General features: G+C 38.9%; 1 protein-coding gene across 3 annotated transcripts in view; it reads right to left on the reverse strand.

Moving 5' to 3' along the window:
- Nucleotides 1-18,707, reverse strand: part of SYT14 (synaptotagmin 14) — an 82,825-nt gene extending 64,118 nt beyond the window's left edge. For all 3 annotated transcript variants that reach the window (XM_033055121.1, XM_033055120.1, XM_033055119.1), the window contains exons 1-2: nt 18,622-18,707; nt 6,632-6,679 (exon numbers count right to left, since the gene is read on the reverse strand). In XM_033055121.1, the coding sequence (XP_032911012.1) occupies nt 6,632-6,679; nt 18,622-18,634 (61 nt within the window). In that variant the 5' untranslated portion in view covers nt 18,635-18,707. The remainder of the gene's footprint in view (nt 1-6,631; nt 6,680-18,621) is intronic.
- Nucleotides 18,708-21,780: the final 3,073 nt, after the last annotated feature.

Consider the following 21,780-nt stretch of genomic DNA (forward strand, 5'->3'; position numbering starts at 1 on the left):
ACAGTAATTAACCAGGATATACAGCAAAGTATTGCATTGTGAAAATGATTATATGAACATGAGAACTTGAGTGAAGAAATGCCAGGGTTTGGATATAGCGAAGTTTTTACACACAAAACTTGCCACGGAGGAAAAGATACTGCCATAGCTGGAATTAAGTGACCCCAGTAGGTGCTGCTTTCCAGAAGACTCCAAACACAGGAGAACACACAGAAATAATATTCTGCTTCCTGTATGGCATCAGTAAGCTCTAAGAAAAGTATTTACTTTGTATTGAAATTCTCTCATCCAACACATGTACATACAGATTACTTTCCCAACAGAGTGCAAATTCAGAATATATATTCTGCTGGTGGTTATTTCAACATTATTACTTTTTTTAAAAAAAACCATGTAGCAATATGTCTAAATATCTCCCAAGTCTTTGAAGTTTAGTATCCATGGGATAAAATATCTTTTCAAGCCTTGAAAGAAGGTATTAATTAATATTTTCTTCATATATTATAAAAGTAGCTTAATTGTTTATACTTTCTAAATGAAGATTTTTTAACCCTCTTTGTAAAAAGAGAAGGGGCACTTTACTTTGTACTGTGCAAATTTGAACCTCTAAATGAGTATAGAAGCAAGATACATTTACATTTTACATTAATGTGAGGTTATCTAATTTAAAGAAATTTGCTATCATCTGTGGCATCACCCTTCTCTTGATGAAGAACAAGTAGTTCTTCCAACTGGATGACAGCAGGAAGAAAAGGGAAAATTATTTTATTTCTTTTTCAGAGGAACTTAATGTAGACTATCACGAATAGTGTACGATTACTTGAGTATCAGATGCAGTTGACTTTCAACATAATAACGTTTCTACTGTAAAATGAAAGTAATGAATAAATGTTACTTTTTTCCATTTGGATTAAATGCAGTCGGCAGCTTATCCATTTGTGTGCGTCTGAATGTTAAGGATAGTTGACCAGAACATTAAAGAGGAATAGTTCTACTTAAAACTTACTTCTGACAAAGCAAAAATTCACACCTTCTTATCTTTTCAAAATTATTATTACAAGTGACATTTTTCATCGTCAAACAAAGACATTGTCTTTTTGCAACTTCTCTTTTGCATATTAAAGAGAGCACTTCTGTTCCATTCTTAGTCACAAAGTCAGTTTGCTGAATAATTTCTTTTGTTTGCAAGACTTCCACAACAATAGAAAGGAAAGAACATCTTGCAAAAGGAAAAAAGGGCTTAAAAATAATTTTTAAACCTCTGTGCAACTCAGCCCTTACTTGGATACTCAATCTACATTTCAATGAATTAAATACAAAACATACTGCTGAGTTATAAGCATCATTTTGCACTACTTCAAAAATAAACAAGTGAAAAATGTTGGGTGAAAGAAACCTAAAAATAATATGGCCATATATTTTCTCCTTTTCAGTCACTTCCATGTCACACAGTGAATAAATAGCAGAATATATTAAAGAGGAGTTTCTTCAGTTACAGCTCAATATCGTAAACACTCATCACCAACCTGTCTTGTTTGTACAAACAGAACCTGAAACAGCCTTAATTAAAATATTACTAAATCTAACAACGGCTAATTCCAAGTTAGACTTGCAGCTGCATTATACAGCTAAAAAAAGAGATATTTTTTCTCAAGTGTAACTCTCGGGTTCCCTGAATCCAAAGGAACAACTCAACACAAATATCCTGACTCTCTCAAAACCAGCTGGATATTAGGAATACCCAGCAAAAAGACAAACTGTTATCTGAGTAGTTTCAGAGAAACTCTGACACCTTCTGCTGTCAAAAACTAAGTAGGACTCTTCTTTCCACAGCCAAGTCTTCAATTTGTATTGTCAGACACTGAATAAATGTGTGAACACAAACTTGCATTAAATAACAGAAGTAAACAAGAAGTTAATTTATAATAAAAGAATCTATTTTTCTTTTTTTTCCAATGTCCAGATTTCAACAATGTGTAAATATAAAACCGCACAAACCCTTCAACTACTTAACTGTGTTAAACAGAGGAGACACATTTCAGTAATTCCCTATAGCTGATCCTACATCTTTCAAGTTCTTTTTACAAGCTGGGAAGTGACTTGTTCAGTATTTTGTAGTTATTAGATGTTATATAACAGCCACAAAAATACTCCCATTTTCAGGACACACTCTATACTTATGCATTTAGAAGAAGCCTCTTTAAAAATACATAAGAATTAGTTTTTAAGGTTGTCCAGAAAAGCCTATTAGTCTCCTTACTCCTGATCAGCTCTTTGCAGATTCTTCTCAAAAATGTATGAATCTGCTAAAAGGAAACCATGTAAAAAGCCCCTATAAAAGTACTGCAATCCCTGTTATGCAGCCTAGAGGAGGACCCACCACACTCTCTTGGGCAACTACAAGACTACAACAAATTAATGTGATACTGGAGGAGGCCTCTGCCAGAAAATTGCTACATCTTTGGGTAGCAAATCTGAGTCCTGTATTGATACCATATTCGGATCATATTTACACTAGAACTAACAATCTCATATTCAATGAACATTATAATTGGTATTTGCAAATCTTTGAGTCTATCATTTTGACTAGTCTGAGAAATACAAAACCTAAAAAACAGGAAAAGTGAGGTTTTAAGTTATTTTCATTTTTACAGCTGAATAATCTTAGAGCAGACTCTTCCTTTTTAAGGCTTAGGTTTCGCTTTTACAGCTATGCCTTCAACTACAGTTAAGAAGTTTTCATTATGTTATTTGAGCTAAATGGTGTAGTCACATACAGCTTTGAAGAGTTTTCTGGTCCCTTTCCACATTTCATCATCTGATACCCCAAGGTTCCTATTTTCCTAGCAAAAAATGAAAGGGCAGGCAAGAAAAATACAATTTAGGAATGTGTTACTTTGCTGACTAGAAAGAAAAATTAACCACCAGCAATAGGTGTTCTTCAAGTCATATAATCCCCATATAAATTGTAATTACATTCCATCACTTGAAACCGGAAAGTTTTCCCATGCATTATTCATAGAAGACACATGCTTGCTTGCTTGCATGCTTTACTTTTCCCTTTTCCCTATTCAGTGCAGGAAAAATAAGATGGAACATCACTATTTATCCCATTAGTTGCTTCCCAAAACCCACATACTTGGAAGGACTGTAAGAAAGATGGACAGACAAGCAAAGCACAAGTGTGCACTGGAAGAACTCAAGTTATTTAACGCAGGCTATTTATTACCAATGTTTCCTTCAGACATTCCACATGGGCATTACAACTCCAGTTACAGGGCAGTCACAGTTACCATCCCCTGGAGAAAGCACAAGAGGCTTTCAGGCAAACAGCAAAGGGATAACCATTTTGTCAAACACCACCAGCTCTCAATGCCTCACAGACAGTATTCAATGAAAATAAAGGAGTGGATGAATGTCAGAGTGCTGGAATGGGAATGTACTCTCCTGGTGCCACAGGCACAGAGACATCAGAGAAAAAGGAGAAGGGCACACTGCAACCTTACCCAGCACCAGACAAGACTGCAGGAATTACCCATGTGTCAATGTGAACACTTAATCTGTCCATTCAACTTCTACTGTGAGCTCACAGATGAAAAAATGGTTTGGTTTTCAGGGCACAGCCAAGAGATGGGAAATTCCATCCTGTATAAGTTTGACATGAGCACTCAGTGACATTAAGGACAAAGCTAATTTGACCAGCTTGAGACTGCTGGCAGCCAGGAATTCTCAGCTTGGAAATGCCTTCCTATTCTGAGGATGGCAGTAGAGATCTTGAGTCTGCACTCTCATCCTGGAAAGCAAGAGCTGGAAAACTGGCTAATAAACTAATCCTTAGGAGCCTGGCCTTGGTCAGACAATAAAAGGATCTTGAATGTGCATGAGAAGATGTAAAGTCTTAGATACTAAGTAACCAAAACTCCATGTGACTGGAAGATTTGCAGGACAATGGCAAGCACCTGCTTTAAAGGTACACGTCGAGTAGGGAGCGCAGAGAGACAAGAATGCACCAAATCCACGCACCACAAGGAGAAATTCGTCAGCAACAAAGGGACACACAAGGTTAAAATATACATGGAAACTCGTATGAACTAAAAAGAAACCCAACATAATGCAAGTAGAAATGGCACTAAGAAGATCATTCTCTTTTAAACACACTTACCCCTAGGCTAATTTATAACCACCAATGCTAAAACACAAGTTCCATGCTATTGTTATTTAATTTATTGTATCAATGGCTAACAGAGCTTAGAATTCAATGCTTAAATATAACACAGAATCCTAAAAAAATCCTCCACATCTTTTCAATTTAACTTCCCAGCAATTAACATTAAAACCATACAGCACTGTCTTCAAGAATGCAGAAAATTTGTTTTTCAGAAAATCAGTACAGCATCCTAAAATAAATAAGGATTAGCAAGATTAACAGCTCTTGAAAATTTATCAGAGGGCTTTCTGAAATTCCAATGAGTTTCACAATTCAGAAAGATAAACAGGACCTATTACAGAAAGAATACAGAGTACTATGTGTACCAACTTATCCATCAATGGAAAAACAGAGACAGCAATAAAAAGAGAAAATTCACCTCCCCTCCAAAATAAGAAAGAATTTTTAAAAAGCGAGATCTAAATGATCCACAGTTTAGAATGTTCTTAATTACAGTACTGTAACACATACACACTCAAAAATTCTTTCAACAGATACTTGGAAAAGATGACTTGTGACCATAAAGCTGTTTTGACCTTAACTAATTGAACTAATTCTGAGATTAGGCATTGTTAAACAAATGTTTCAATAAACCCAAACAATTTTACCAAAATGTCTCAGTGGACGCAATGGAAACTAAGAGGATAAACAAAATTTCTTCCCACAGAGTATGATGTGGTTTGAGAACATTATTGAGCCATTCTAACACTAAGTTGCTGTCCAAAGAGCTTTGTAGTTTTACTCCTCTCCCCCACACTTTCCTATTCCTTCCTTTTGAAAGCACTGAGACTCTTCTGACCTAACAGAGACTCAATTCAAGGAACTAATCCTTGAAGTTTGCTCGTTTTTTTTTTATTATCCTCCAGATGAGAAGACAGAAATTCAACAGCAATGCTGCAAGGAGCATAGGATTGCCACAAGGGACAGAAAACAGAACAGTATCTAGCCTTTACACCAGCTGGGCTGCTCTGCCAAGCTCCTACTTCAGTCACTGTAGCTCAGCTTTAAGCTGTAACAGCCCTCCCTGGAGCACAGCTCTGCTCTGTGCTCTGTCTCACTATTGCTGCAGCTGTTTTCAAAGAAGCTTGAGTCATTAGGATCTCACCTGAAATCAGAGGCAGAGATTGCCAGATCATTACATCAGTTTTTTAAAAACATCCTCACAACTTTCTACTACTATGACTACTAAAAATCATATCATCCTACAAATAACTGGATAGAACAAAGATAGAAGTTTTCGTGGGTACCCATCACAAGTTAACATTACAAATTCCATGTACAGTAATTTCACAATTATAAGCCGCACTGAGTATAAGCCGCACTTCCGGGTGCCAGCAACTTTTCATTCTTTGTCCATACATAAGCTACACCTGATTATAAGCCACACGTTACAATACAGAGTGTGCTAAAAGGTATCTATTCTATCACCGTCTGTTGAGGGTGGGGGCAGTGATCCTTATCTCAATGGCAGATATTCTGCTAATGGGCCATCCATTGAAACCAGGCAGGGCATTGTTCTTTATCTTTTCACAACCCATCCTTCCTCCAGCAAGTCATTTTCTGCTAATGGCCATTGAGTCCCACTGTGTGACTGATAAAATTACTGCATCCCATTGGAAGTTGCTCCAGCCAGGGGGAAGAGCCCAGCATTTCTTACCAAGATAAAAACAGAGGCTTTGGGACACTAAGGGAGCCCCTTTCTCCACTGGACTCCAGAGGAAAACCGGATTTCTCCACATCACCACTGGACCTCCAGAGGGAAACTGCACCTTCTACAGGAGCACTGCTCCAACTGAACCACATCTGTCACTGCAAGGGGACTGCAATCACCATTTAATGGGACTGCTGCCAACACCCTGCCTGACGGGGTGTCAGGTTGTACTCTGACTGTGTCAGGGTTTGGAGTTTGTTTCTTTGTAGTACTGTATTTCTATTTTAATTTCCCTAGAAAAGAACTGCTATTCCTAATTCCCATATCTTTGCCTGAAAGCCCCTTGATTTCAAAATTATAATAATTTGGAGGGAGGGGGTTTACATTCTCCATTTCAAAGAGAAGCTCCTGCCTTTCTCAGCAGACACCTGTCCTCCAAACTAAAACAGCAACTTTTTGTTCTTTGTCTGTATATAACCCCCACCTGATTATAAGCCGCACTTTGGGTTTGGACCAAAATTTTAGTCAAAATGGTGCTGCTTATAATTGTGAAGTTACTGTAACTGTATTTTTTCCCTCTTGTGAAAACTCAAATTTAATTTTACAATTTCACTCTCTTTTCCCATTGATATTGCCAACATCGAAAGATTCTGCAACACAAAGATGCAACACTAAGATCCACAAAAAGCCAGACCACAACACTGGGACATTTCACCATATTCACAAGGAATATTCACAAGCTAAGGAGTTCACTTTCACAAATCATAGCTTACCTTTTCTAATGCAGATCAGTTCATGTACACCACAAGTTCGTTCTCCACCTGTATGGAAATACACCATTAGAAAACAGTAATAAATAAAATGTATTTCACTTCTTAATAATGCTTATAAATAGTAAAAAAGAAAGTTCACTACTCAGTCAATTAATAAAAATGCAGAAAATTGACTTAACAAATTTTCAAATTATACATTAAATGCTTTGGAGAAAACAATAAATGTACCTTTGGCTTAATATTGCTAATGGTGGTATGGTATGAAGAGCTTTACACTTAATTTATACAGATAAAATTACAAAACCAAGCACCTTAACTGAAGCCACACTGATGTTTCCCAAGTATAATTTCCTGTTCAGAGAGAACTACCCTATAGAACGGCATTTACAGAAGAATTGTGAAAATATATTTTTAAAAATCCAATCCAATAAATATAATAGAATGCCAAAATAACATTATTATTAACTTCCATGGTAAAAAAAAAAAAAAAAGCAAATCAAACCACCAAAAAACCCTCAAAAATCAGTCCTATTAACAAAGACTTGGTTTGCCTAGAATTTCTCCTTTAGATTTTTTTTTAATTAAAAAAGCAGCTGTATAGAATTTTATATATTTATTCGAGAATACTAAAATTGTTGCTAGAAATACTACACTTCTTAAAAACATTTTAATAAAAACCATTTTATTTGGAATTACAGTTTGTAAACCAAATACCAAAATAAAATTTATGGTAAAAAATTACCAACACATAATATCTAAACTAAAAATATTTTGGAATGATATGCCCCATGATCAAACCTTAAAATTCCAAACTACATCAAGCTTTGGCGTCTCTTAAGTACGCCCTAACTCACTCAGCCTTTTTCCACTGACAACAAAAGAGTGCATGGATATGAACACAGAACTGAGGGAAACTGCCTGGGTTTTCATACCCAGTTCTCTGCAAACCCATGAAAATACAAAACAGAGTTCCAAAAATTCACAAAACATCTATTTCATATGCATTAATCACTTCAAAATGCACTAAAACAAGCTTTAGTTAACAAAATTCTCCCCATCTCAAAAATATGGAAATACATTATATAGCACTTACTACTCTCCTCCATTCCATAATAAATTATGAAATACAGCATGCAATGATATATAATGTATATAATTATATAATTATATATATATCAACCAACACTTCAAACTCTTAATTGGTAACACTAGCAGATGGTACTGCAAAGCTTTAAGTAAATACCTGTATTTCCTACTTGAATTTACCCTTTAAAGAAATAACTGTAGGAAATCCATATATTGGAGTGAGAAAGGATAAAAGGGATCAAATAAATGGAATAAAACATAACTCTTCTAGAATGAAATTAAATGTCTGTGAAAGTAAAAAGAATCCTCGTTTTATGTCAGCACACTCAGAAATACGAAATACAAGGTTCAAATATACTCTTGAATGGGAAATCAAGTATCAGTGAGTCTGAAGATCCCAGGAGTTTTTAGAGCCATCACCCTTCCAAAAGCCAGTTGTGATAGCAATATCATTTCCTCTTTTCAGTGCATTCTAGAAGCTGGGCAACATCATTTTCATTCAGAAAGGATTTTGGAAGGAAAATGTAAGGAAAGTTAAATTAAAAATATAATCTGCTTTTACAATAACAAGGCATTAAAGAACAAACAAAACCCAAAACCAGACAGAGGGAGAAGATGACAATCTTCTTTAAAGTCATTCCAATCATCTTCAGGGTACAAAAGATAAACAAGAAGAGTGACTGAAAGTCTTCTCCCTAGCATTTTTCCCCTGCTAGTTTTAAATTCAGCAGTAAAGAAAAAATAAAATTTATGGCAAAAAATAAAAGGATTTTTCATTACACAGATGCCAGAGAGTTAAAAATAAAGATTCACCTAGAACTGACTGAGGGAAGAGAGCAGCAATAGATTTTAATTATATTCACTGCTCTCAGTGAAATCAACCAGTTTGAAACCGTATCACAAAACACTAATTCTAGATTTGGATTCTGCATTGTTACCTATGGTTTCATAATGCAAGAGATCTTTACTTACATTAACTTCTAATACAAGATGGTGTTCCACCAAATAAAGCCTTTATATTAATCAACATGTTACTTTTTATTGACCACAAGGTTACAAAATAAATTTATACCATTTAACAGGCATTATTCCTTTACATTTTCCTAGAAAATTCTAGAATGTTATTTCTTTTTTTTAATAGGTGATTCATTTATTACTTTTTTTTTAATCTGCTTTTGGATGGAAATCAACTGTTAAATAAAAATACATCAAGTGATATAAAAGTTTAAGAAAGTATCTTTTATATTTTAAATTAACCAATGTATTAAAGACGTGAAATTTTATCCTCAATTGACCTGGACAGATTATTCTTTTCCCTGTGGTACTCAAAACTGTGGAACTAATATATTTATTCACACCTTGCTTTTATTTGTGGATTAACAAATGAACCCAAGTTTTTCCATCTTTATAGCTCCCAATAATTCTCTCAGCTTCTAATAGACTAGTTACTGAAAGAAACCAAACTGAAAATATGGAAACATTTTGCACAACAGCAAGATGGTAACCATTAATTTAGCATTTCAGCCTGAAAATAGTGGCTTTGTGTTGGTTAGCCCACAGATCCCAAAGGCTCAGTGGCATGACACACTTAAGTTTTTTCCTTTAAATATTATTTTTAGGTAATTTATCATAGTATAGTTTTAGTTCACCATAACATTATGGTTAATTAAAATTTAAGTTTGATTTAGACAAATTATTATTAGTTCCATTCCATCTTGACTATGAACACAATCTCCTATTTCAGATTTTAAGGTTTTAAGTCAGTTTGCATATAAAACACAATCCACTGTCCAAAATATAATCTGAGAACAGAAACAAACCCACTTAGGGTATGCAGAGCTTTTCAAAATGTCAGACAATGGAAGTAAAATGAAAAATAATGAAAGCTCAAATAATTTTAGAACTGCACATTCAACAAAACATTTTCATGAGTAAGAAGAACCACCTTGTGGTCCTAAAAATCTAAAACATTCAACACAAAAAGAATGGCCAGATGTTTTCCAGAGGCAGCTGAAACACATGGCAAAGTTTAATTTTCTCGATTTAAGAAAAAAGGTTTTGTATACCAAGTCTCTATTTGCCAAGACGACTATGGAAGCAACAAGATGAAAAGATGTACATCAAAGAAGATGAATACTGAATTTTGTATTAATTGAAAATTTTATGTCTTTCTAAACTAGCATAATTCAAAATTCTAAGTTCTACCACGTTGAGAGTTTAGCAGGAACTTCACCACTAGATGCTGATAATAATTGTCAAGGAAATTTAGCACAGGCATTACCACAGAGTGGTTCGGGTTGGGAATCAATGACATCTGGTGTTCTCAAAGACTTCAGAGCAGGACTAGGACTAGCATTCCAGAAAGTTCCTCTGAGCCTCAACCAAGCACGTTCTGCAATCACCACGATTCCAAGAGCTCTCCGGACACCAGTGGTTCTCAGCGGGGAGATGTCACCTCTGTCACTGGCAGTTTAAGAACCCATGTCTACTCTTGCACAGTGAGAGTCTGTAAGACTATACAAATGTATTTCCTAAGCCTCTCCCCATGTGCCAGGCACTCTAAATTCCCTCCCAGCCTAGTGGCCCTCTGCTGAGGCCCCTCCAGTTTGTCAGCCTCTCATGCTGGATTAACACAGCTGGATACAGGTCATGGACACATGGCTGGTCCATGTTCAGTTTCTGTTTGCCAGCATCCTCAGGGTCTTTTGTTCAGAGGTGCTCCTGCCAGCCTGCCTGCAGCTGGACGTGCGTGGCTTGGACTTCACCTGTCCTTCTGGAAATTTCTGAGGATCCTTCAGCCCACCCTGAGCTTGCTGACTGCTTGCAAGGTAGCAGCCCTGCCCTCCATCTTATTAACTACTCCTTCCCTGGCATCATCCATAAACTCAGCCAGGGTACATTCCATCCCACCAACAAACAGTGCATAGTCCCAGTTCCAGTACCAAAACTGTGATGCAACTTAGGCTGCTGCATACAAAATTCATTATTCTTCAGTCCAGGAAAAAAATCCATGTTTGTAGCTGCAGCAGAACATTACACTGAATCACAAAAACCTTTTGTCAGCAGGTGTAATTTTTCGGATGCACTTTTTACATGATAAATTACTTTCCTGCTGAGAATTGTTTTTTAATTAGCATTTTCATAAGTTTGGATCACATTCAACAAACGTTTACTTAACATTTTATTCAACAATAGACAACTATTTTTTCCCTTGGCAAACCTACAACATTCCAGTGTAGAACGACAACACTGAGCAGGTGGAGTAGCAGGAACAGGGTGCTAAGTGCAGAAACATAAAACAGAATACAAGAGACAAAGCCTAACACAATGTTAATGTTACCATGTCTAAGTGCGTGGAAATGCTAATGCTTTGCTAGGAATGCAAGAGACCCAGGAAAGCCTTCTTATGTTAAAAGTTTCATAAACATGCTACAAATTTATTTTAAAAGACAACTATAATGAAATACTTTTGGGTTCCATTACCAACAAATCTACTTGAAAAACTGCCTCAACCATGAACTGAATTTAAGGAAGAATCTGGGCTTGGATGAATGGAGAGCCAACTGTAATGGAAAATAAACAAAGCTGAAGACTTTTGCACAACAGCAACCCTACAGCTGCTATCAGTGTTTTGCCTGAAAAGGTTACATACAGTCATTAGCCCGTCCTCACTCATAGTGTAAAATCACCTCTGCATTCCTTTAGCATCCTTTTTCACAAGTTTAGTCTACAAATAATACTGCATATATAAAAATTGAAATGTTTAAAGTTGAATGCTGAGCACTAGTCAAAAAGGAAACTAAAAAGCAAACAACATTTGAATTTATATGGAGAGAGACAACAAAGTTAAAAATAATTGCTATTTTATATACTTATTTATACATTTACATCTTTCACATTTTGTGTAGTTTTGGTCTCCTCTCGGTCCCGCAACCTCAAATAATAAAATAGAACCACAGAAGACACAGAGAAAGACCAAAGAAAAAGTCAATAAAAATGGTTAAAACACAAATGGTTTCCCTAGGAGGAGTGACTTAATAGACTAAGACTCTTAGATCTGAAAAAAACCCCACAACAGATGGTGGACATAAACAGGTGAATATAGAACAATTATTCACTGTCTAACCCACTAATAAGAGAAATAACTATCAGACTAAATTAGCAGCAGACATGCTCAAGACCAGAATAATAAAAGTCACAAATCTATGCTCTGATTTTATGATACAAACTCCTACTGTAAAGACTGTTTCCTTTGCTTGCACCATTTAAAAAGATCCATATCTAGTAATTTCTTAGCCTAAGGATAGGTTATCTACCAGTCCTAAGAATATTTTGGGTTTTATTGTCCAACCACAAAAGTAATGACAATTTTTTTTCAGGAAAAGTATTTTCTTTTTAATTATGCATTCATTAATGAATTAGTAATCAGTGACAATTGATCAAGAACAGTATAGCCATTTCTGTTTGTCAAACAAATTATGCATCCAATCCTACCTACCCTGAAATAAACTGAAGCATCTACATGGACTGAAAGCAGCTAAAAAGATGGAATTGCTAAGTTAAGTCATAAAGTAGAGAGGTTATTTGGGACCTTCTCCTCTCATCATGAAAATAGCATTATCTCTGCTTCCTTTCTATCCAGAATAACCACAAACTTCTCCTTCCTTGCTCTTCTGACAACTGAAATATAATTAGCACTAAAAAAAAATATTAGTAAGTTCTTTATTTTACCTTGTTCTCAGTCAATTACTTCTTCAGAAAAGTCTTACTGGTGGAAATGAAGAAATACAGTAAATGTAACTAGCAATAGCAACATCCAGTATAAATGGTTTAAATCTGATCTAAAACCTATAATTCTTTTGTACTAAAAACAGAAAGAAAACCAGAAAACAACTTCACTGAAAATGACAAAAAGATTAAACATACATTGCCAAGCAATGTACTATGCTATCTAATGTTCAGGAAATAAAAAAGAAGATGTTAACAACAAAAACTGACATTAAAAAAAAGATTAAAAATTAGTATGACTTTTAGCAAATTCCTACCGTTTTTTAATTAACACCACTAATCACTACTCTAGAGCAAAGTTTCACATGAGAAAGTAAACTGAGAAACATTTTTTCTTTTAAAACGACTCTATGTTCTATAGAGAAAAACATATAGTCATAGAAATTGTTTCAAATATATCAGATAATGCAGTAAGCTTGTGATACAAAGGGAAATTACTATGAATGATTTGTATTGCAGAAGATTCCACTTAGTAGGAAAATTGCTTATTTTAGCCTACAGAACAAAAGTACCTGCAAGATGTGTCAGCCATTCTGAATTTACCCCTTTTCACATCCAAGATTATTCTCCTCTGCAGAATGGGACCTGTTAGTTCACAAACTCAGCACTCATTTGCTCTCTTAGAATTAACTTTCAGAATACTCCCAAAACTTCCCCTTCTTATTCTACAAACAGATTTACACAGAAATCAGGAAACATCTCCCATCTCCAAGAGTGAAATGCACAAAATTAGGAGGTTCAGTGATTAATTGCTGACTTGAAATCCACTTCAACTTTTACATGCAACATGGACACTTGGCCTCATGCAGTTCACAACCTGACAATATGCAGGAAAAGGTTTGAGAGTATCAGCTGCAAATCCCTTGCATCATTCACTACAAAAGCTGGAAAAGGTATAACTCAATCATGCTGAAAAGAAAATAAGACCTAATGGGTAAAACAGTTGGAAGTTCTATGGAAGACAGCAAAACTCTTTCCAAGAGCCTCCCTGTATTTGGATGTTAACAAAGACAAACATTTTTAATCAGGTAGTGACCGTGTGTTTACTTTCCAGCATGCCCATCTTGAAAGCCAAGAATTCCAATTTGCAGAAGTGCTAAGCATTAAAAATTAGGAGAATTCAAGAAAAATTCATTCTGAACACATCAACTATTCTTATATTAAGTATGATAGCTTCATCTCAGCCCACGGGGAACTTGTCAAAAAGAAGTCTGTAAAACATTAGAGATTGGGTGGGGTTTTTTTTAAAAAAAGTTCCCCTTTTGTTATCTAAAAGATAAGAGATTTCAATAGATTCAATACTACAGTGATGATGGTGTAAGACAATCCAACCAGGAAACTGGTGATTTTGCCTATGGCACAAGGTTTCACTGTCATCAGCAAGTAATGCAGGAAATCATCCTTACAATGACAACACCAGGCAACATTCACTGAATAGTTTCCACAGTCAATGAATAGGCATAAGGCAGCATTAAACCAATTCTGTGTGGCTGATCCAATATGATACCTTGACATGTGATCCACCACACAAGCTAACAAATGTGTTTAAAAGAGGGCCTAAGTTTTATAAAATATGTCTTCTTCTATTTAGGCTTCATTAAATACTGATGATGCTGCTCTGATGTGCCCTGCCCTGGCCACACCAACTTGGATTCAGAAGCACTATTGTCATTTCAGGTCAGCACTAACCTGAGGATCTCCATGTCATCTTACACCCTCCTAGTGAACGTGCAGTGACACCTGCATAGCCCAGGTAATCAGGAAATCAAGATAAAACTGTTCCCCAGGCCAGATTCAACCCACAAGCTACACATGATACTCCTACTTAAACTCTGTGAGCAGCTCATTGCTCTGTTGTTTCCTTTTCTAGATTCTGGAAATTTGCAGCTAGGCATAGTTTTCATGTGACCTATATGAAGCAGTGTTCTAAATACTCTTTTTGTATCCATAAACAAAAAGTAGATTAATTCCCTACTTTTTGTCTTTGTTTCCCAAGAAAATGAGGGTTATATGATTAAACAGTTCACTTTCTGCCTCATCCTTGTATTGTTTACAAATTCTCTGGCTAATTTAAGACAAAATTGTCAGAAAGTTTTAAGAACCTAATAAAATGTTTCATAAAAATCAGCAGTCAAATACAATACAAGGACAGCCCACCAGCTAATAAACCCCTGCACAGCACACACAGGTGCAGCTGCCTGCTCTGAACCAAGCAGCTGGAAGATGGGGAAAAAGAAGGAGACAATCTTCACAGAAACCTCAGAGAGATCAGGACACCTCACAGACATTCAGGAACAAAATGATCAGAAAGGTATGTACTTGGTAAAGACCTTGACCTCTATATCAGGAAGGAGAAGTGTTCAACTGATAGGAGCACAGGGGGGAAAACAGGGGAAGCCATGTTCATTAGTCTCATTACTCTATCAATAACTTATTAGAAGACAACACCAACATCACACTCGAGTTCTTTCTCCTCTACTAGACTCCTTTTATCTGTAGAGCTCATTATTCTCTTTAATACTACTAATTTCTTAGCACTAAACTTCTCACAATGGAGCCATATGAAAGAGTTTAAAATCAAAAAGGTTTAGCTCAGTCTGAGAAGGTTCATCTCCAGATGTATTCCCCTCCTTGAGAAATGTAAACATGTATAGCATGCAGTAGATTACAGCATGTTCAAGTGTGGCCCAAAAATCTGGTAAAAGTAGATTCATGAGGATATACAAGCCTTAGTTATAAAACATTCTACCTGTAACCTCTAACATTTGAATCCCCCTCCCCTTCATGCAATGCAACGTGGTTTCCATTGCTGGCTCCTCACCCAGACCTCAATTCAACAGACTTCTCTTAAGGTAGGCACCAAAGCCTTGCTCTTGCTCAAAAGCAGCACAGAGCAACCAAGTTACTGCTGCCATGAGGAGCACTATCTCAGTGGTGCTGAAGGAGTCTCAGAAGCCACTCCTCAACTTTCTTCCCCACTCCCAGCAAACTGCCACAAGACCCCAGGCTTGGGCAGCAGTAGATGGGAGGATTTTAATCTCAGACTGCCCACCAATCTTGGTTTTACTTCTGCTTGTCGTACAGTTTGTCCCTACTCTCTACCACATTTAACAGCTCCCTGTTCTGATACTTTCCATATTAATCCTGCCCTATGAAAAAGTGGAAACATTAAGCAATAAATAATCCTGCATCATAAAACAGAGCTCCTAGTAAATACTAATTGTGTTTTGGAAGATAACTATACAGAAAATAAGAACTGCAAATATAATTCTTTAAACTCATTTGAGCGAGAATTTTTCCAATAGAGTTGCTCTGTGTTGTTTACTCACAAATCTGAGATTGCCTGACCTATGCAAACTCTAAGTAGATGACTTTATAAAGATATACAAATGGACCATGTTTTAACATGACATGAACTTTCTAAAGAAAAACATGTAATTGTTCCTGCAATCTCTAGATTAAGGCTTTGAACTCTCTTACATGAAGAATACTTGTGTTTTAAACATCTGTCAGTGAGCGTAAAAAAGCACTGACATTGATCAAAAGGGTCACTGGCCATGGCCAATGGCACCTTGGCTCTCTGTAACACTTCGTGCAAAATGCTTCATTTTTACAAAAACTTTGGGGTTTAGTGTTAGAACTAAAGTGTTAGCTACTGGAAGCTAAAAGTGTTAGAACACTGGAAGCTGGTATGCTGAAAAAGTGACACTGGAAATGTTTTTAAAAATCTAAAAAAATGTCTAAATGTCTGGAAATGTCTAAAAAAATCTTAAAAAGATTTTTAAGAACAGGCAAAAGGAGCTAACAAATTCTATATCAACTTGAGCTCTTGTAATTTTGTGCACTCTTCACATCTATGTCCTGCTTTGAAGGAGTTTTTAACTATTTTAGATTTAATCTTCAAAGAGAAGTTTTCAATCTTGCTTATTTTCTCTGTCTCTACCAAAAAAAAAAAAAAAAGAAAAAAAAATTCTAAAATCTGGCTAAATGCAGTGCCCTTAAAACTGAGCAAAGTATTTTCTCTGCATACTTCAATACATATAAAAATTTACTTTGACATGATGCAAATTCTGTATTTTGACAGTTCAGACTAGAAACCCCATGGTTTGATGCTGCCTTCAGTAGCTAACATTCAAACCAGTCAAGCTCATATTTTTAAACACTGCTGGCCAGAATGCCAGAACTGCTAAAAAGTACAGTCAAGGCAAGGCACTGTTGCATAAACAGGAGGGAGATCATCAAGGTAAGGAATAACAATTGTAACACCTATCAACAACTCTACAGCAATCAGCCAGTCAGTTGAAAACAAAGAGGAGGAGGATGCCTGCTACAGGCTACAGCAGAAAAATACATTGTATTTGCTGTCTTCAGAAAGTGTCCTAAATCAAAACCTAGCAGACCACTTTCATGACTGGAATGTTTTTTAATCCCACCTCACATTTAAATGTAAACTATGCACCCAATTCTCTCAAGAGCTTAAGTCCCATTTTGGATATTTCAAATAAGCATCTACAAGACAGTTGAGCTATTTCTGAAGTCTGGCCATAATAAGAAGTGTTGCATTCCTTTCAAAGGCTAGATTGCTTTATACATCCATGGCTATTTGCTTTAACTTTAAAGAAATAATACCCTAAATCCTCTGAAAATATTACACGCGAATTTCACATATTGTGAATATTTTCAGATCTAACAGATCCTCACAGATTTCTGGGATAATGCTGCCTAAAATGAAAACAGAGACAGATTTTGAAGGATTTTTTTTTTCTGAGCTCAAGTTATGTAAAATGTCCAGACCCAGCACAATTTTTTTGCTATCTTCTTGATAATATTAAGAGGACTTTTCAGCAGGAAAGAACCCAGCCAACACAAAGCTGGCCAGCTCAGACTCCTGGTGAGCGCAGCTTCCAAGACAGGGTGAACACGCAGCTTTGCTTGATCAGTGCAACTTCTCCTTACAGAGGCCTGAATTACTAATCCAGGGGAACTGACAGCAGAGAAGCATCCCACATGCGAAACAAACCAGAACAGTTTGTTTCCCCCACATACACACTGTTTTCCTAAACCCCTGAAGTTATAAAAACAGATGCTTTCAGAAATAAACACCTCGATTGAAGAAGCTGTATACCATAGGTCCTTGTCTGGCTAGAAACAAAGTTCTGTGATTTTTTGATTTTTTAATGGATTTTTAGCGAGGTGTAAAATTACTCTCAGAGTCGAGAGGAGAGGTTTCAAAGCAAAGCCCAGAAGCCCTGCCTTTGAAGACGAGCATCTCCAAACAAACCCAACAAGTGTCTAGTACATCTCTCTCCTTTGTTGTTGTTGTTGTTTCTAAGTGATGACTAGAAAGATCTGCGGACAGCAGCTCCTGTGCAGCCTGTTAGCGCCCAGCAACCGGCGGAGAGCAGGGAGCATCCCTCGCCTGGGGACTCAGCTTTCAGAGACTCCGGGGCCAGCAGAGTGACAACGACTTTTGGAGCAGTTGGCAAAGTCCCTGCGGGAAGGGGGGACGGGGCTGCGCGCCTCCGGCACCGACCTTCGCGGCCCGGGTGCGGGGGCCCGGCGGTCCGGAGCCGGCGGCGGGCAGGGGCGGCAGAGCCCGGCCCGGGGGGCGCAGAGCCCGGCCCCGCTCCCCGCCGGAGCCAGGGCGGCTCACGGTACGGGGGAGGGATGCCTCCGTCCTCCCCGGGTCCCCTCCGCGACGCCCACGGGCGCACGCCCGGCATCCCCGGGGCAGGCGGCGGAGGAGGAGGAGGAGGAGAAGGAAGGATGCCGGCCACCGTGCCAGCGATTTCTTTACCCCGCCCGGCTCCTGGGCACGGAGACGGGAGGAGGGAGCACCACACTCACCTCTCCCCCATCACCAGAGAGCCCTTGACCCGTAGCCCCCGCGGCCGGGCCGAGGGGGACGGGGAGCAGAGGAGGCGCTCCCCCGCCGCCCCGCTCGGCTGGGGTCCCGCTCGGCTTCGGCGCGCCCCCACCTCCCGCCGCGGTGGGAGCCCTCCCTCCCCCCGGAGCCGCCCCTCTCCCCCTGCCCGGGGGAGGAGAGGGAGAGGAGGGGGCTGGGGGAGGGGAGCGGTTCGGGGCGAGAGAGAGGAGCCCGTTATTGGCCTACTTACCATCAATCGCCATGATCCCCGGCGGGGTGGGCCGTACCAAGCGGAGGGAGCGCACGCAGCAGAGGCGCTGCCGGGCGCCGCGGCTGCCAGGCGGGAGCGGCGGGAGGGGCGGGGCGGGGCGCGAGGTGAGCGGGGCGGGGCCGGGGCGCGCCCCTCCCCCCGCCGCCGCCCGGCCCCGCCCGGCCCCGCCCTCAGCCCCTCACGGCCCCACGGAGCTGTTCCCTGGGTGTCTTTCCCGAAGCGAGTGGCTGAAATAAAACCCGAAGCTCTGAGGGACAAAGTGTCAGCAGAGCCGTGCTTCACAGAATCACAGAACAGCCTGAGTTGGAAGCAGCCCAAAAGGATAATCAAGTCCGAGTCCAAATCCTGGCCCTGCACAGGACACACCAAGAGTCACACCCTGTGCCTGAGAGCAGTGTCCAAAAGCTGTCTGAGCTCTGCTGTGGCCACTTACCTAGCGAAGCTGTTCCAGTTCCCAGTTGGAAACCTCTGTGTTTCCAACCTAATTCCAAGCTAAACCTGCCTTGACACAGCTTCAGGCCATTCCCTCGGGCCCTGTCACTGGGCACCACAGAGCAGAGATCAGTGCACATCCCTCCTCTTCCCTACACAAAGAAGTTGTAGAATGCAATGAGATCTCCCCTGAGTCTCCTCCAGGGCTGAGCAGACCAAGTGACCTCAAACACACACAGGTTGTGATAAAACCAGCTTGGTTCACTGAATTAACTAATCACATCCATAACTGCACAAAACTGCTTGTGGCAGCTCTAGTACTGACTCTACAGATTGTCTTATCCAGGATTCTTCCCCCTTTAAAATACCATGCTGAAATTGCCTTTTGGAGGTAAGTTTAAAGGCAGTGGATTCTCCCCTCTGTTCCACTCTCATGAGAACACACCTAGAATAGCACAAAAGAACACCAGTATAAGAAGGCTGTGGACCTGTTGGAGCAGGTCAAGAGGTGTTGGAGCCTCTGTTGCTACTCCTTCTCTATCCCACCCGCCACAGTTTCTTCCTCTCCCTCCCATGCCTTTTCCTCAGCTCTCTTGCACCGGTACCAGCCTTTCTTTCCCTGGAGTTCTGCAGTTGTTGCCCCAGCCAGGACATCCTTCTACACTCTCTTCCTCACCTCCCAGAAGTGGCAAGAGGATCATCAGTGAGCAAAGAGGACAGGGTTTTGCAATGCCCTGCAGCATTTACCACAAGGATCCAGAAGGACATCTGAGGCAAACCATGCACGGCTCCTGCAACTGAGAGAACAGCCGAGCAGATAGCCTGTACTATGGATTTCATATGGTAATCTTTTACAGGATGTAGGATGTACATAAAATTCTGTTATTGTGACAGAGAGTCCTGGTCGCATTTGGAGCTATAAAAAAACACGTTACTACATGCAAGCAGGTTTTTCATACGTGGCTAGACTGGCCAAACATAGGAAAAATTTCACAAGACGGTAAGAAGGAATACCTTTTGCACCCGTGTTCTCTTTCTGCCAAATGTTTAGTCAATGTTCAAATCGTGGAAGCATTAATCCTCTCCAAGCCTCACAGCCTTCAGAAATCTTTTGTCATATAGAAAAATCAATGTGTTTTCTCAAATTTGTTCTCAGGAAAAAGAAAACTTAAAAGTGAGGCATTTAAAAGCACAGTCAGCCTGAGCAAAATGGCTGTCTTGAAAAACACAAGTCCCAAATGACAGACATATGTCCAGACCAGAGCCAACTGTAAAAAAGATCTTCAAAGAGAAAATGTCAGCAAAGCTTAATGGCAAATATATTTCTCTGTACCAGCACTGACATTTACCTCAAATACTCTGAGGATTTGCTGTTCTTCCTCTTCCTTCCATGTCTTTTCCTCAGCTCTCCTGCTCTTAGAAAGTGTTCCAGCCCTGAAGCTTTCCGTACAATTTGTGTTGATGGCCATCTTTCTGATGACATCGCTGTATGGAGTATGGGGATGAAGATTCCTGTGGGATCAAGCACATAGAGTTATTATTCTTCTCTGATCTGTTTTTTATTTCTCCCCTTGCTTTTGGAAGCATCCCTAGCATGAAGGAACTACCAGTCAAATATCATCAAATCTTTCCAGGGTACAGACATCCACCCATACAGAATCCAGCATATAGCTTTTGAGATGTTTAAAAAGTCATCCAAAATTTTTGGAGAGCCTCACATGTCATCATGATTCCATGATTCATGTATGCAATTACATAGGATATATATATATCCTATATAATAGGATGCAGAAGTTCATGTCATTGGACAAACTCTTTTTGAGGGTGAGAAATGAACCTATGTTTGTGAATTAGCAACACTAATGATTCTAACTCTTGGTTCAGGGGGTTGGTTTACAAAACATAAAAGAAATACATAATTTCCACAAAAGTAATGAAAGCTCAGTTTGGAAAAACAGTTTCAGGACAAACATGATTCCACATCAACAAAGAGATGGTGTGAAATGTATGTGCAAGGAACCAAAACACGACTTTTTGGAGCTATGCTGAATCAAATTTGTTCTATTTGTGCTTAAGTTTCACAAGTACATGTTTAAAATTTCTAAGCTTTATTCAAACAGCAGATACTCCTGCCCACCACTATAACAGTCTCTTTTTTTTTTTTCCAACATTACCAGGAGGGAAAAATCTTGAACAAACTTCCAAAATTCAACTATTTTAGTTTTGCTCCTATGCTGTAATTGAGACTGTGTAAGCCGTAGTTTCATCTGTTCCCTGCACAAAAGGAGCACGGCTGGTCAGTTTGGATGTGTCAGAAGTTTTCTACTGAATCCAGTGGGCAAGTCATTCTGCTGGAAGCATTTGCATGTGATCCCACAGGCATGCCCTTTGCAGAATAGCACAGCTGCACACAAACATGACTACAGCTCAACTCCAGACCTTAAGTAAAGGCAATAAATCCTTAATGAACAAGCAATTTACAGGTTATCAAGAGTTCCCTGTCAAAGGGAAGAACCTATGGTGACAACAGATGTGCTGACAGCAATGCAACTATCAGACAGATACATGATAAATTTAATCCCATAAGCCCTAAACTTTTCAACAAACTACCTACACAGGAGAAGCTTCTCTCACTGCACTAATGTGAAGCCACTTTGGCAATTAAAGCCAAAAGCTGCTGGAAATTTTGGCATGAGTGCCTTAGGA

The sequence above is a fragment of the Catharus ustulatus genome, chromosome 3 (assembly GCF_009819885.2).
Source record: "Catharus ustulatus isolate bCatUst1 chromosome 3, bCatUst1.pri.v2, whole genome shotgun sequence".
Lineage (NCBI taxonomy): Eukaryota > Metazoa > Chordata > Aves > Passeriformes > Turdidae > Catharus > Catharus ustulatus.